At 38.5% G+C, this 16,823-nt stretch overlaps 1 protein-coding gene across 4 annotated transcripts in view; it reads right to left on the bottom strand.

Annotated features, from left to right (window-relative positions):
* Positions 1-16,823, bottom strand: part of AGK (acylglycerol kinase) — an 87,091-nt gene that overhangs the window by 12,618 nt on the left and 57,650 nt on the right. For all 4 annotated transcript variants that reach the window (XM_023639840.2, XM_070266020.1, XM_001498120.5 and 1 more), the window contains 3 exons: positions 14,828-14,897; positions 5,296-5,375; positions 2,494-2,551 (listed from right to left, as the gene is read on the bottom strand). In XM_023639840.2, coding sequence (XP_023495608.1) covers positions 2,494-2,551; positions 5,296-5,375; positions 14,828-14,897 — 208 coding nt within the window. The remainder of the gene's footprint in view (positions 1-2,493; positions 2,552-5,295; positions 5,376-14,827; positions 14,898-16,823) is intronic.

Raw genomic sequence — 16,823 nt, 5'->3', positions numbered from 1 at the left:
CTGTGCCCTTCGTCTCTTATGGTGAACTACTCCTCTGTTCTCAAGCTTCCACTGGGTGAATTACAAAAGAGTAATAATTCTGACTTCTTACTCTATTGCTTACTCACCCCACCCCAGGTCCTGAAGGACCACTGCATACACCCAGCCCCCTCTTCTCTCTCTCTCTCTGAACGTGGCCGTCCTGGGGACTCACACACCCACTGCTTCTCATGCAGTAAGCTCACCATGGTGCTGTCTGCACTGAAGGAGATGTTTTAAGTGGGTAACTTCAATTTGGACTGTTAGGCAATCAGACTGTGACCACATATCTAAGCTGGGGCCTTCACTCCTGCTGACAAGTATAAAGCTGATATTTGGATCTCCATGTGCCTGGTTCCTACATTTGTTTTCATAACTTGGTTCAAGCTCAGAAGAGGAAGAGAGGGCTGTTATTTTTTGGACCTGAAGATCCTAACCACAAGTTTTCAATCACTTTGAGAATTCCAGTCTGTAACCACACCACTTTCCCTCAGTACCAAATTAACAGTCAATTACTTTAAATCATTCTTTTTTTCCATCACTCTTGGTTGTCTTGTCACCATTCTTCCACAATATATGCCTTGAAAAGGCCCAATTCTGGATCAATCTTGTCACTAGGTTTCTGTAGTTCTACATCACGCCTCAGCATTATTAGAGGGGAAAAAATATTCCTCCTGAGTATTAACACAGGGGAAAACAATCACCCAAAGCAGCACATCAGTGTCACAGCAAATTATTGGTCTCAGGTCCTCAATGTCACTTGATAATCCTCCTAAACCTCCCTATTTTCATCTTTCTTCAAAATCCCGCACACCACCACCACACCCACTTCATTTTCAATAGACCACTTTGCTTTCTACACTTCACTGAGAATATCAAGGACAGCAGTGAGAACTTAACTCCCTATAAATTTGTTTTTCTCGGAACTCTCCTTTATTTCTCTCCTGTCTCAAGGAAAGAGGTGTCCCTACCCCTGTCCAAAGCCAACCCAGTACTTGGACCCCTTCCACTGGCTCATGCATTGTGCCAACCCAGTCATGCTTTCTGTCTCCTTTCTCTTCACCTCTTCCCATTCTTTCTTTCTTTGCTTCAGGGTATAAAGACATGGATTTCTCTCCACCTAAAAAGAACAATACTCCATTGACCTCATATTTTCACTAGCTTTTGGCTTTTCTATCTCCTTCCCTTCAAAGTCAAGCTTCTTGAAGGAGTGGCCTACTCCTGCTGTCTCCACTTCTTTACCTCCCATTTATTTAACTTTCTTCAATATGGCTGCAGTCCCTCCACGGAGGAGGTTACCAAATCTTCAGAGGTTGCCAAATTCAAAAGATACTTTCCTGTCTTTATTTAGACTCTGCTGTTGCTTCTTGAAATCCCACTTTCTTCTGGAAATTCTCTCCTCCCTTGGCTTCCATGTCAGTACTCTCTCCTAGATTTTCTCTTAGCAGTTCTCAGTCATCTTTTCTGGCTCTTTAAACGTTTCCATTCCTTAGGGCTATTCTCAACAGTAACTTCATCAAACCCAGAGTTTCGATGCCACTCATACACTTAGGACATCTAAATCTGTTTCTTCAGCCCAGATCTCTCTGCTGAACTCCAGACCTAAGTCACAATCATATCTCCACACAAGTACGTTAAACTCAGTATGTGCCAAACTGAACATTTCATCTCTCTTCACGAACTCTATCTTATTCTATTATCAACATTCTACACATTACTTTTATAATTAGAAAAACACTTGATACTCTGAATATTTACATTAGAACCAAACTTTCCAGTACAAATGTCATCTGCCAGTTTTGAGACTGGCCAGCCAAATTGTGAATATACTACGATTTTCAGAAAAGCCGAATGCAGTATGCAGTCCACAGATATAGGATGACTTTTCTATTAGCATTTTCATTCATATACATTGTTCAGCTTTTCTCTATGCCAACATTTTTCAATGTATAGTCTATAGCAGCACTGCCTGATAGAACTTTCTCTGATGATGGAAACGTTCTATAGCTGTACTGCCCAATACAGTAACCGCTACCCATATTTGCCTAGCAGTTTGAAACCTCCAATATTATATACAAACCTGTACGATTAGATACCTTCAGATACAAATCTTCAATTCATTTCCAGATACTAATATAGACACACTAACAAATAATTGATGAGATAACGATCATTCTGTTTAAGATTTGTCTGGCAAGAGCAAGTGAATGAAGAGGTAAAGGGAAGTGGAATAGTAAAGAGAAATTATATATGGGTTTGGTAATGGAGGAAATGTGTTGGCAGATGAGGGGCAATTGTTTATCAAAATAGGAATGCTTTCTGCATTTGTTCATAAGTAAATATGCCCCCATTTTAGTATTGGAGCACGTCATATATATCCATAGGAAGAAATTTTTTAAAAATTTTAAATACATACGTCACAGAGTAACGACAGAATAAGATACGGCAAATTTCTACATTTTAAACTGCATTTACCTTAAGAGTGCTGAAAAAGTGGGCTGCTTTGGTTTTTAGAGGCCCAAGATACCAGTACCTGAGAAAGATCAAGATAAAAATCTAATTAGAATATTAAAAGAACTATCAGTGTGATAGATACCATTCATGACAGACAATACATGAGAATTACACCTCTACTGGAGAGTCTGCTGTGGAGGCTTGGGAATTGTGGCTCAGCATAAGAGAGTATTACAGCAAATTTTTAATCTGCATTTCAATGCTATGTCAAACAGTACGTAATTAGTTATACAGTAGATAGATGCTTGCAATTTACAAGGGATATATAATCAGAGTCTCCTTGAATCCCTAAATTCACAAGTATCACAATAACATATACTTTCAACCATAGAACACAGTTGAGTATACATTCAAGAGAGCAATGAGTAGAGGATGATAAAGCCACAATGAGATGGAGATGCTGGGTGATCTGATGTGTCATTCACATGCTAAATGACTGGATCCTGTATACCATGTCCTCTCTCACACACAAACATGCAATTAAAATTTGTAAATCAGCATAATTTCCCATTACTCATATTATGCAGCTTTAAAATGGCAGATGTTAAATCTAGGAGTGAGGCAGGTCTACTTCATATGGCTAAATACAGAAAAGCGACTGAAGAGAGAAAGATGACGAGTTGGAATTAGAAAAGTGGCAGAAAGTAGAATCCTCTCTTAAAACTTACCTGTCACCTGCCAGCCCATCTTAATTGCTCCCTAGTTGATTCTGATCAATATGCATTTACTTAGCACTTACTACACATATGGAGGAAACAGAAGAAATATAGAGTATAAAATCCCTGCCTTTGAGGGTTTATAATTTGAGAAAATAAAGCCCCAAAAAGGAACAGAAAACAATAAATGACTATATATGTATACATAAATATATGACATGGTATAAACTGATCACTATTTATGGTTAGGAGAGTCAAGAAGGGACAAGAAATCATTAAGAGCCTCAAATCACTAGAGCAGTGATGCTTGTGTAATAAAGAAGAAAGTAAGGGCATGGAATTTAGAGCAATGGGCTGGACTGAGATATACGAAAGATGGAAAGAAATCGTTCTGGGCAAGAGGAAAAGCAAAGGTGCAGGAAACACTCAGAATAGCAGCCAGAGCAAGAGCTTAAAAGTAAAGATACATAACCAGGTAATTAGGGGTGATGATGGATTGAGCTGGGCCTTGAGTGCCGGAATAAGGAGTTTAAATATACCCAAAGAGCAATGTAGAGCTATTCTAATTATTATTTGGGTTTATATTGTTATGCCTCTAATGAGGGCCTTGATCATCTGATTTTTTTTTAAGCTTACTTAATAATCTGCTTCTTTTCCTGGTTAGCCAGAGAGAAACACATCCCTACTAAGGCAGTTGACTTCTAAACTGTCCCAGTTCCCTTCATCTCTATTAATAGCAAATTTGGATGCTACGCTTCTAGTCTTCCTATGGCCAGCTAGTAAATCATTTCTCACATCCCTATTGTTTCTTCCATGACACACAGAGCGACTCAGTGGATAGTCCTAGTCGAGATACTAGATAACAACCAGAATTTTAAAATTCATTGTTCAGAAATCAATCAAAATGTGGGTAAATATGTGAAATGGGCAAGGATTCCTAAAGGGGCTGACCTGTGCTTCTGCTTAATTGTCAATTAATACATTTTAGAAAGCAATTTGTTCTCACCAGACTTTTTCAGCGAAAACTAGGCAATTCTTCTTGGTGAGTTGCTGGTATTTGAGATTACAGATCAAATTCAAGGTAACTTGTGGAGTCAAGATACCATGGCATACTTGCAAATAAAAAGATGTGAATATTAAATCATGCAGTATGTAAAAGACTTCAGTAATAGCTTTCTTTTGACATTCCACTATCAGGAACTTCATTAGCAGGAATAACAAAGTGAAACAAGTGAGAGAAATTTCCGTAAAGAAAGTGTGGCAAGAATGCCTATGAAATAAAAGAGGAGTTTCTTGATAAAAGCTGTGTGTGAGGTCAATCAGAATTCATTTAAACTACACTAAAATTGCAGGCCTGATTTTAAGAAAAGGTAAAGAAAAAGCACCACCCACTGGATATGAGGTGAGCCTCCCACGGCGCCTCCTCCAGCCCCACCTCAGGAAGCCTGTGCTGTTACACTACCTCTCCACATCAGACAGAACACGACACACCTCCTGTCCAAGCCAACAGCTCCATTTTCACAATGAATTCTCCAAAAATAAGCCCATTCCCATGAAAAGCCAGCGGTGGCCCTATAATCACCTCAATGGGCCTGCTTCTTTCATCTCACAACACAACCAGGCATCCGCCTTTCTTCCTTCTCTGAAAGAGGCAGCCTGTGGTCTCTCAATCTGCTAGGCCTTCAAAAAGAACACCTCTCAGGGACAGTCTTCCAAACACGGTAAAAGTTCCAGAGGGCTGTGGCCCCAGCGGTGCCTTTCACTTGGTACCCAGCTAAGCAGGCTGCAGGGTGATGGGCAATCCAGTTCCCCTTCAGTCTAGCTTAAGCCCAACCTACAATCAAATATTATGTTTAGAAATAGAGACATACTCTTCTCCTCTTTAGCTACCACTAAAATAGTGTAGAGGAAACTGGAACATTCCTTAACCTTTCCGCATGTAAGATATAAACCTCTACCTCTATTATTCATACATAATTCAACCTCCAGGCCCACCAAATTTATTCCTAGAAAATCACTGTATGTTGAAATCTCAAAGACAGAAACAGAATAAGAAGGTTTTTTTTTTTTTAAATAATCATCACACATCAATACAATAATCCTTTACTTGCTAACTTTGACGCCAGCATCTGTGAAGGATCCCCATCGAAGGCCAGTCATGGCAAACACAGGTTGTTCCTTTTCACCCTGGAAGTTAAATACATTTAATTTCAATTAATGATTACAATAACTTGGAACTCTATACAGGTAAGTACCCAGCAAATGTTCGTGGCCTACTTTTCATCAAACCAAAATTCTAAAAAGGATGTTCAAAATCTAAGAAATTAACTCTGTGAGTGCTTAGTAAAAGTACTTGAATAAACCATACTGTAAAATGAAACAAATTTTTATATATTAGGCCTCATGAATCTGCTGGCAAGGAAACATATTATACTTCCGACTGTAAATTAAGGAGTACTTAACTATGCTGGTCCTTGGACCAATTAGTCAAGTCAGTCAGAATTTCCTCTCTCTCATATACTTGTCCAAGGTAAAGGTAATTTAAGCCTGCATTCTCTTTAGAGGCCCAAGAGTACTCAAGTAAGATCAGAGTCCTGGTACTCTAATCTAGTCCTGGTATTTTCAGATATGTATGTTTTACCTGCATATCTGAAACTATGGCCAGATACTGGTGATAACAAGTCAGAATAAAAAGTGATTTGGAAAAAAATAAAAATAAAAAGAGAAAAAAAAAAGTGATTTGGATTTAGTCCAATGCTTTATGGCCAAATACTGCATATTACAATCAGTGAGTTTCTCATAAATAAGTGAATTAAGCAATATATAGAAAACACACAATAGAGCCACTGCCTCTAAGAGTTTATACTCCCTGAGGGACCTTCCTTAAAGGACAAACAATATATATAGTAGGATTCTCAGGGGGCTTTTCCCGTAGCACAGAATTACACCTAAAGCCCAAGAGTACTCCCACATTCGAAAGAAAGCTGACAAATGCTAGACACAATTCCACAGAACATGCTCAACAGGCACAAAAGCAGCTCGATTTCCACCATGTCCTCATTACACCCAGTATAAGCCAAAGATTAGGAACTGAAGGAGAATGCTAGGCACGGCAAGTTGCTGGCTGAGAGAAAGTATGCAAAGTCTTCTCGTCAGGGGAGTGAGTGCTTCCCTCTCAATCCCACTTCAATCCCACGTTCACTCCTGTTCCCACTCCACCAAAACCAAGTGAGGGGTTTCTAGGAGAATCACACACAAATAGGGGTAGCCTACAAGAAAAAGACACTGGCCTCTCAATCTTTGATCATCTATCTGTTCAAGCAGATTGGCTATTCTGCTCTCTGCACCTGCATAAGCAAGGGAAAAGGGAACTAGAGAGAGAGATGGCAGAGCAAAGAGGTGATGGTGAGACAACTCACAACTGGCACAGCCAGGATGTATTAGTCTCCTGGGTGCCACATGCACATTGTGGAAGACAGCAGGGCTTTGAGCCATCCTAAATATATTAAGCTAATATTTCATTCATTTATTTTGTTCATGGAATTATCATTAATGAATATATATTATATATTAGAGACTAGTGATAAAAAACGTCTACCTTCAAAGAGCTCATGGTACAATGGGGGGTATTCAGACACAGAAATAACAATACAAGTTCAGAGAACACAGATATGTATCAAGTATTACAAAAGTACAGAACAGGTGCAACTGTATAAAGAGTCGGGGAGCAAAGGAGATGGATGGTCAAGGAAAACAATATAAATTTTAAAACAAAACATAAATTAAATTTTAGAGAATAAAGTAAAATCTGAACAGAGCAATTATTAGTAAGGGGATTGAATCAGTAATCAAAAACCTCCCGACAAACAGAAGTCTAGGACCAGATGGCTTCACTGATGAATTCTACCAAACATTCAAAGAAAAAGTAATTCAAATCCTTCTCAAACTCTTCCAGAAAATAGAAGAGGAGAAGAGAACTCTTCCAAACATTTCATGAGGCCAGCATTACCCTGATAACCAAAACCAGACAAGGATGCCACAAGAAAAGAAAATTACAGGCCAATATCCCTGATGAACATAGAGGAAAAAATCCTCAACAGACTATGAGCAAATCATATGCAACAATATATTAAAAGGATCATACGCCACCACCAAGTAGGATTTATTCCAGGGATGCAAGAATGGTTCAACATCCGCAAATCAGTCAATGTGATATACCACAGTAACAAAGTGAAAGATAAGAATCACATGATCTCTCAACAGATGCAGAAAAAGCATTTCACAAAATTCAACATCCATTTATGATAAAAACTCTTAACAAAGTGGCTACAGAGGGAATGTACCTCAACATAATAAAGGGCATATATGACATATATGTTAGCCCATAGCTAACATCACACTCAGTGGTGAAAAGCTGAAAGCCTTTCCTCTAAGATCAGTAACCAGAAAAAAAAGGCCCACTCTGGCTACTTTTATTCAACACAGTACTAGAAGTCCTAGCCAGAGCAATTAGGCAGGAAAAAGAAATAAAAGGCATCCAAATTGGAAAGGAAGAAGTAAAACTGTCACTATTTGCAAATGACATGATATTTATATACAGAAAATCCTAAAGACTCCATCAAAAAAACTGTTAGAACTAATAAACAAATTCAGTAAAGTTTGCAGGACAAAATCAATACACAAAAACCTATAGTATTTCTATATACTAATAACTAACTACCAGAAAGACAAATAAAGAAAACAATTCCATTCACAATGGCATCAAAAAGAATAAAATATCCAGGAGTAAATTTAACCAAGGAGATAAAGACTTTATATTGAAAACTACAAGACATTAAACAATTGAAGAAGACACAAATAAATGGAAAGATATTCTGTGCTCATGGATTGGAAGAAGCAATGTTGTTAAAATGTCCATACTACCCAAAGCAATCTACAGATTCAATGCAATCCCTATTAAAAGTCCAATAGCAGTTTTCAAAGAAATAGAACAAATAATTCTAAAATTTGTATGGAACCACAGAAAACCCAAATAGCCAAAGCAATCTTGAGAAAGAACAAAGCTGGAGGCATTACGCTCCCTGATTTCAAACTATATTACAAAGCTATAGTAATTAAAACAGTATGGTATTGGCATAGATCAATGGAACAGAGAAGCCAGAAGTAAACCCAGGCATATATGGTCAATTAATTTATGAGAAAGGAGCCAAGAATATACAATGGGGAAAGGACAGTCTCTTCAATAAATGGTGCTGGGAAAACTGGACAGCCACATGCAAAAGAATGAAACTGTACCACTTATCTTACACCACACACAAATATTCACTCAAAATGGATTAAAGACTTGAATGTTTAAGACCTGAAACCATAAAAGTCCTAGAAGAAAACATAGGCAGTAAGCTCCTTGACATAGGTTTTGGTGATGATCTTTTGAATCTGACACCAAAAGCAAAAGCAAAAATAAATAAGTGAGACTATATCATACTAAAAAGCTCTGCACAGCAAAGGAAATCATCAATAAAATGAAAAGGCAACCTACTGAATGGGAAAAAATAGTTGCAAATCTAATAAGGGGCTAATATGCAAAATACATAAAGAGCTCATACAACTTAGCCAAAACCCCAAATAAATCCAATTAAAAAATGGGTAGAAGATCCGAATATATATTTTTCTGAAGAAGACATACAGATGGCCAGCAGGTACATAAAAAAAGATGCTCACCATCATTAATCATCAGAGAAATGCAAATCAAAACCACAAGGAGATATCACTTCACACCTGTTAGAATGGCTATTATCAAAAAGACAAGAAGTAACAAATGTTGGTGAGGATGTGGAGAAAAGGAAACCCTTGTGACCCATTGGGAGGAATGTAAATTGGGGCAGCCACTATGGAAAATAGTATGAAGTTTCCTCAAAAAATTAAAAATAGAACTACCATATGATCCAGCAATTCCAGTTTTGGTATTTATCCAAAGAAAATGAAAACACTAACTCAAAAAGATATAGGTACCCCTATGTTCACTGCAGCATTATTTACAATAGCTAAGACATGGAAACAACCTAAGTGTCAACTGATGGATGAATGGATACAGAAATTGTGGTATATCTATACAATGGAATATTATTCAGCCATAAAAAAGAATGAAATCTTGCCATTTGCAACAACATGGATGGACCTCAAGGGCATTATGCTAACTGAAATTAGTCAGAGAAAGACAAGTACTGCATGATCTTTCTTATATGTGGAACCTTAAAAAACAAGTTCATAGTTACAGAGACTGGACTGGTGGCTGCCAGAGATGAGGGGTGGGAGGCAAAAAAAATGCAATCTAACTATATATATATATATGTATGTATATATATATATATATATATATATATTTCTTTTTTGTTTTGGTGAGGAAGATTGGCCCTGAGCAAACGTCTGTGCCAATCTTCCTCTATTTTTTTTTTTTTAAAAGATTTTATTTTTTTCCTTTTTCTCCCCAAAGCCCCCCGGTACATAGTTGTATATTCTTCGTTGTGGGTCCTTCTAGTTGTGGCATGTGAGACGCTGCCTCAGCGTGGTCTGATGAGCAGTGCATGTCCGCGCCCAGGATTCAAACCAACGAAACACTGGGCCGCCTGCAGCGGAGCGCGTGAACTTAACCACTCGGCCACGGGGCCAGCCCCGAATCTTCCTCTATTTTGTATGTGGGACGTCACCATAGTGTGGCTTGATGAGTGGTGCATAGGTCCACACCCGGGATCCAAACCCACGAATCCCAGGCCGCTGAAGCAGAGCATGTGAACACAACCACTATGCCACCACGCTGGCCCCCTAACTATATTTTGTGATCCAGCATACGTGTGTGTGTGTGTGTGTGTGTGTGTGTGTGTGTCTTTATATATCCTGGATTCATTCTTTTATTTATTCGTTATAATTTTTGAAGATCTACCTAGGAGGTTCCCAAAAGTGAGCTAAGCATTATCCAGTATTGAAGGAGAATGAAACAAGGCTGAATCCTATAGTATTGGGCTAAGGAAGATGCATGCTAATTAAAGAAAAAGAGAGAGAGAGAGAGGCCAGGCCCCTTGAGGAAGGACACTGCAATACAATAGCAAGTGTATACCCTAGTGATTTCTCCAGTCCTTCCCTAAAAAGGAAAAAAAAGAATAAGGTTCTGTACCTAGATCAGGAGAGGTTGAGAAGAGGGGTAGAGAGAAAAGAAACAAAAGAAAGAATGTTCTAGCCGACAAGGGAGAAACAACACTATGTGAGTTTCCCGTATCTAAGGGAGGATTTCCCAAATGTTTCATAAGATGTTAATACATGTTACATCTAATGATGATGATGATGATGATGATGATGACAGAAGATTCCATGGTGAAATAAGCTGAGGAAATACCAAACTTATCTGGTTTGAAACAAGTTATGTTTATTGCAGCTCTTTTTAGTCTTTAATAAGTTAATGTACATTATAACTTTCCAAAAGGAGAAATACAATATACAGTTTCCTGAGTTGTTAACTGTGCAACCTTTCTCAGAAGACATTCTGCATACCTCCTATTCCTCGGGGGATGCTGTTCTAAAACATATAGTGTAGGGAAGAAGCGCTGGGATGTGTACTCAAGACCTCCTGAACGTTGCTCTAAGACTTTTCTCTTTCTTCATCTGGGGGGAAGAATTTTAGGAATATTCTGTTAAGATTAACTGAAAAGCCTTGTAACCTTAAGGTTCCACTGATTTGGGGTGCTATATCCTAGCAAAGGGTCAGAATGGCTCTGGACAACAGGAAATGGGTGTGAAAGATCTAGAGAAGCAGATGGGCAAAGAGCCCTCAGGATTTAGAGGAGTCAGCAGTGCAGAGACTGGTCCTCGTTGGGGTTCACACAAACACAGGAAAAAATAAGCAAGGTCAGATGGACAGAGTGAAGCCAATAGACAAAGTACCACTGTATCTTAGCCCAGTCAAAGTCTGGGTGATAGTCAAGATTACGAGATGGAGAGGTCAGCAAACAAGAAGAGATACAGAAAGACAGGCACACAGCCAGATCTTAACAGTAAAGGAGATATGCTGCCTCAAGTCATAGATCCCTGGAGAGAGTAAATCCCTGAAAGGAGATGGCCTAGATGTTTGCAGAGGAAAGTAACTAGGAGAGCTGGTTGGAATAAAAGCTCAAGGAACAGTGACAAGAAAACAATTCTTGTCAACTAGATAGGTGCCTAATCTAGGAATTTTAGGGATTCTCGATGAAGAGAAAGAAACAAGGCAGAAGGAGCCTGAGGGGGTTCCGAAGCAGCTCTAAGTATCATCTTAAGAGAATGATCAGAATCAGGGTTTTACAGAAGGAAGCCATGTAATTAGCCAGGAATGAGAGATAGGGGAAAGGGAGAGATTCTAACTTCTCACCACCTCCCTATCCTCTTCATCTGGTTCTGGGTTGGCAGGGTCTAAGAGTCCAACTGAAAAAGCAAAAAAGAAAGCACTAGAAAAAATTCCACAGATCTTTCCAATAGTTACTTAAAAGTCAAGTACTAGGTGTTATAGATGTCCACATGGGAAAAATGCCCTTTAAAAATCATGGGATGGTACCAAGTGATAGCACCTGGACAAAGCAGTGAAGTGGAAAGGGCAATGGACCATAAGACAGAAAATCGAGATTCTACCTCTGTCTCCAGCACAACTAGACATATGACTAGATAATTTTGTTTTTAGTTGTCAAATGAAGATATCGATACACATCTTGCCTTCCTCACTCAGTTGGGGGTCCAAATGAGATGTGAACACACGCTAACAATGTAAAAAGCTAGATATACAAAGCATTATTATAGCTTCCAAGGACTATTTCTTTTATCTTTGGAAAATCTTCAGTTACATGTTTAACTGGGTTTGGGTTTGTTTTTTAAAAGAAGAGGAATCTGGTATCAGGCTTTATCTATAATGTCTATGGTATCAGGTTTCATCTATAATGCTTTTCCCCATATTCTGAAAGCAATTTCCCGAAATAAGGGAAAAAGAGAAGACAAGTTCAGCTTAGCAGGGTGCCTCAGAAACCACAGCAGAGGCTGTTGTACTACATTTTCTAGGAATTGATTTTAAAAGTTTTCTGCTTCCTGGGCTGTGTCATGAATATACAGAGCCTGTGGCAAATGTGATACTGGCTTCATCAATTCACAAAATCAGTATATGTGAAAGAAAAACATAAAGGAGACAAGGGACATGTAAATACAAGTACAATCAAGAATTCCCAGTTAAATCCTAATTACTCTGGAATGTATTGCTTCTCATACATATATAAGAAGCTGTAAATCACAGTTGTATATCCTGATTCACCTCCTTTGATAATAACAATATTTTCAAATAATGTCTTCATAGATGTCGATCTAGTACCTTTCCCAGGCCAGAATTTCTTTCAGCATAGCCCTTCCAATTTGTGAAAACAATTTAGCTTTATTATATAAGGAACCAATTGCAACTTAAATCACTTTTATCATGACCAATGAGGTCATGGTGGAGAGTCCCACCATCACTGCATGAAGAACAAAGGAAAATAAAAGGAAAATTGGCTGCAAGCTCATGGGTTCTCCAGTCGTAAACATGCAGATAGCAAATGCTATATAACTAACAGTGACATTTTAGGACTGAAGTTTGGAATCATGACACAGCGTGACCGTTCTTTCACAGATATCAGGAAACCCAAATGAAGGTAAAATGTTCACAGCCTCTGGAGGACAACCTGAATGCAGCCGGTACGTTTGAAGGCTAAACCTGAGTGAAGTACACAGGGCTCACTGTTTATAGGACTATTTGGCTTTATGGCTCAGCCTTCTTAGGAATCTGCCTTTTCCAGGGGGGTAAAAAAAGAAGTTTAGATGAAGAACAAATTGTTACTTAACTACTATCCAGTGAGAATATCTTTTTTCTAGGAATTAAACCCTTTTTAAAGAAAAGATTCTAATCAAGAATCAGGAATGGCTATTGGGTTTTCTTCTCTACAAAATTTTTATTTTGATAAAATGTCCAACCAAAAAACGCTTTCTATGTATAATGGACACCATTTACATCTTTCACCCAAATTCACCAACTGCCAACATTTCCCTATATTAGCTTTATCTGTGTATGTATGTTTGTAGCACTGTTAAATTATTTGCAAATAAATTGCAGACTTCATGATCTTTCAACCCTAAATATTTCAGCAGCATCCCCTAAGATAAGGACACAACAGACATAACCATATATACCATCGTCACTCTCAAGAAATCTAACATCAACATATAGTATTTAACATATAGTCCATGTTAAAATATCTCTAATCCAATAATATCTTTTATGGTTGTCACTATTTTTATTTTTCCAATTCCAGAATCATATACTGTATTTAATTATGATTTTTGAAAAGGCCAGACCAATTATTATTTTTAGAAAGCTCCACAATTTGGATTTGATTATTCTCTCCTTATTAGATTCAGTTAGATTCAGATTAGTTAATGTTTTGGGCAGGAAACTACATAGGTGATGCTGTCTCATTCTCAATATATCACATCAGGAGGCAGATAATGTCTATTTGTCCCATTATTGATGATGCTAAGTTTGATCATTTGGTTAGGTGGTATATATGCTAGATTTCTCTACTATAAAGATGTATTTTTTTCCTTGTAATTATTAAGTATTCTGCAATACTTTGAGACTGTCCCTTCAAAAGTCTTGGAAACTTTTATTAGGAAATGGTATTGAGAGACCAAAATCTGGGTGCCAGGTACACTCAATGCTTTTGGGTGTCATTGCTTCTAAGCCCTTTCAATGGGCATAGCCAGCAAATATACTGCTAAAACAATTCATGAGTTCATCTGTCAATCAATAAGAAAATGTTAGACAAGCCAATAGAAAAATGTGAAGTTCTGCTCCCATCTAGGTTGTAAGAAGCTACAAAGAACATTGTTCTCACCCTAAAAATGAGAAAAAGCCAGATAATCTACAAGATTATAATTTTTCTTAAACCCATCAGAGAGCTGAGATTGCAAGACAACCAAGTAACCTGAATTCCAAAGACAAGCCCCTCCAAAGCACAGACGGGACATGAGAAAGGTTTCACCTTTGGCAGAGCATGGGAGAAAGAGGTGGCCACGATATAGTCAGGGAAGATGAAATCGGTCACTGTCCTAAGTGCTCTGTATTGAGTAGCTCTTTTAATACTCAAAACAACCACATGAGATACAGAAGTTACTTGAAGTCCAAAGGTAATCAATAGAAGAAAGAAAAACAGTGATACAAATATATTGAAAGGAGTTATAGAGGAATTCTTATAACAAAGAGGTCAAGAGACAAAATCCAAAACTGATAAATCAAGAAGTAGTATCATATACTTAACACTACTGAACACCTAAAAATGGTTATGAAGGTAAATTTTATGTTTTGTGGGGTTTTTTTTAACTTCAATTTTAAAAAGTAGCATCATGAGCATATTAATTAGTGATAACAACTACAATAAACCAGTAAAATTATTTTTCCCTGGGGAGTTATACTTGGGATAGGAAAGGGTAACAAGAGGGACTATTATTTTCATTAAAATCTCATTTGAACTGCTACATTTTACTTTCTTTAACATGTGTGTATTGCTTTGTTACTTTTTTCAAACTTGAAGAAAAGACTTTACCTTGATCTGCAAGACATCAAGTGGAACTGTCTCTCCTTTCACGATGGCAAGTGTAGCATCTGTAATGTGTCTAAAAGATAACCAGAAAGAAATGGTCATGCTGTGAAAAATAAGCAACACCTCCCTCCAAAACACACACACGCAAAGTACATTCCTGCCCAGAGTACCAACAGTTGGGTCAGGAAAAAGATTTATTCCTTCAAAATATTCCAAGAAAAGAATTACTGATACAAGTATAGTGGAAGGCTCTGATATAGACTCAAAGAGAAGGCTTTGGCGAAGAGAAGTTTATACAAAGAACGAATCCTTTATTTACTTCACATTTACTGGGTCTCTACAATGTGTCTGACTCTCATCACTGGAAAATATGATACTTCAATAATAATAATATAACAATATTTTTCATTCATTACAAGAAACTCAAGCACTTGAAAAAACAATACTTCTTTTCACTCTAAGAACCCAAAGGGTAACTAAAGAACAGGATTTGTTGGAGTAATCGCAGCAAAATACAATCCTGATGTACTTCATTTTCATTGCTGATTCTTTTGTTCACAAACACAGACTGTTTCTATCTACATTCTGATCGACAGTTGAAAAGTCTATAGGTGAAAAAGGCATGTACTACCGACATCCATTCAGGGCACGTGGAACTGTGCCAAGCTTAGAAGCAGTTCTGGGGTTCATATTCTAATTAGAATCAAGGTCAGACATATTAACACACAACAGATCGTCAGCAAAAGAAATATTAAGTCAACAAGTGGCCAGACAATAAGATATTTGCTCTTGGGGCAGAGAGAAGGAGTAAACCCACATCACTTTCCTTGCCCAGCATGCACAGCCCTCTGGTCACCTAAACGCTGTCTCTTTGCATGCCTGGCTACTCCCATCCTTCAGACCTTGGCTGAAATGTCCCAGCCTAGAGAGGTCCTTTCCTGTAATTCCCTATCACTGAACCGTATTCATTTTCCTTCACAGTAGATCACAATGTATATTTTTTAATTTACATCTTTATCATCTGCCTCCTCCTGGAGACTGAAAGTTCCACAAGGTGAGTAATAATCTACATCCATTTATTGACTGATATAAAACCTACACCTAGCACAGTGCATGGCACATAATAGGCAATCAACATTTGATAAACAAATGGGTTTATTCTATAGAATTTCAAGGATAGAAAAAAGTACAGAGAATAGACGGTGTCAAGATGGAAGCACAGGTGGACTCTGAACTCACCTCCCACGGACACAACAAATTTACAACCACTCTTGAAACAATTGCCTCTGAAAGAGAACTGAAAACTGGATAAGAAGAACACCCATAACAAGGGACAGTCCTGACTGAAGTGGAAGAGGCAGAAATTCCTTTCTGGAGAGGGAAAAAACACCTTCTGACCACTGCACTTCAAGGTCAGCCAGGAGCAATCTTAAGGTATGAAGCCTTCAGTGGAGGAGTGGGGGATCTGAGTGGGGGAGCGTTACCACAATAAGCAGCTTTTGGACTCAGCACAACCAATACAAGTGTTATAACATCTGGCTTTGCTGGCTATTGACCACAACGGGCAATACCCCCAGAAAAGCTATAGGACATAAGGGAAAAACACGCCTGCTCTTAAAGGGTCCACACACAAATTCACCCATTTCAGAAAGCAACCTAAAAGAAAGGCACACAGTCCTTTGGTGAAAAGAAACTCACTTGATAGGATCTGGGCACATCTCAGGGAGAGGTGAGACCTCCCCAGGTTGGGACCACCCCCAGGTACTGAGACATGGAGGCAGTCGTTATTGTGACCTAGTACAGGCGTGCTGACACAGACGCTGGCAGATGCCATTAGAGTTTCTTCCCCTGGGCTGCTGGCACAGGGGTCTGCCTCACCCACCAGCATGGATTTAATCCAGCTCAGCCAGGGCAGGCAGCCCACCCTAGGGACTGGCCCCATCCAACGGCAAGTCCTCAGGCAACTTGTAGGCCCACATAGGTGGAGCGCCTGGAACCT

This window comes from Equus caballus, chromosome 4, assembly GCF_041296265.1.
Source record: "Equus caballus isolate H_3958 breed thoroughbred chromosome 4, TB-T2T, whole genome shotgun sequence".
In the NCBI taxonomy this organism is placed as follows: Eukaryota; Metazoa; Chordata; class Mammalia; order Perissodactyla; family Equidae; genus Equus; species Equus caballus.
This window is presented reverse-complemented; position numbering and strand designations above follow the sequence as displayed.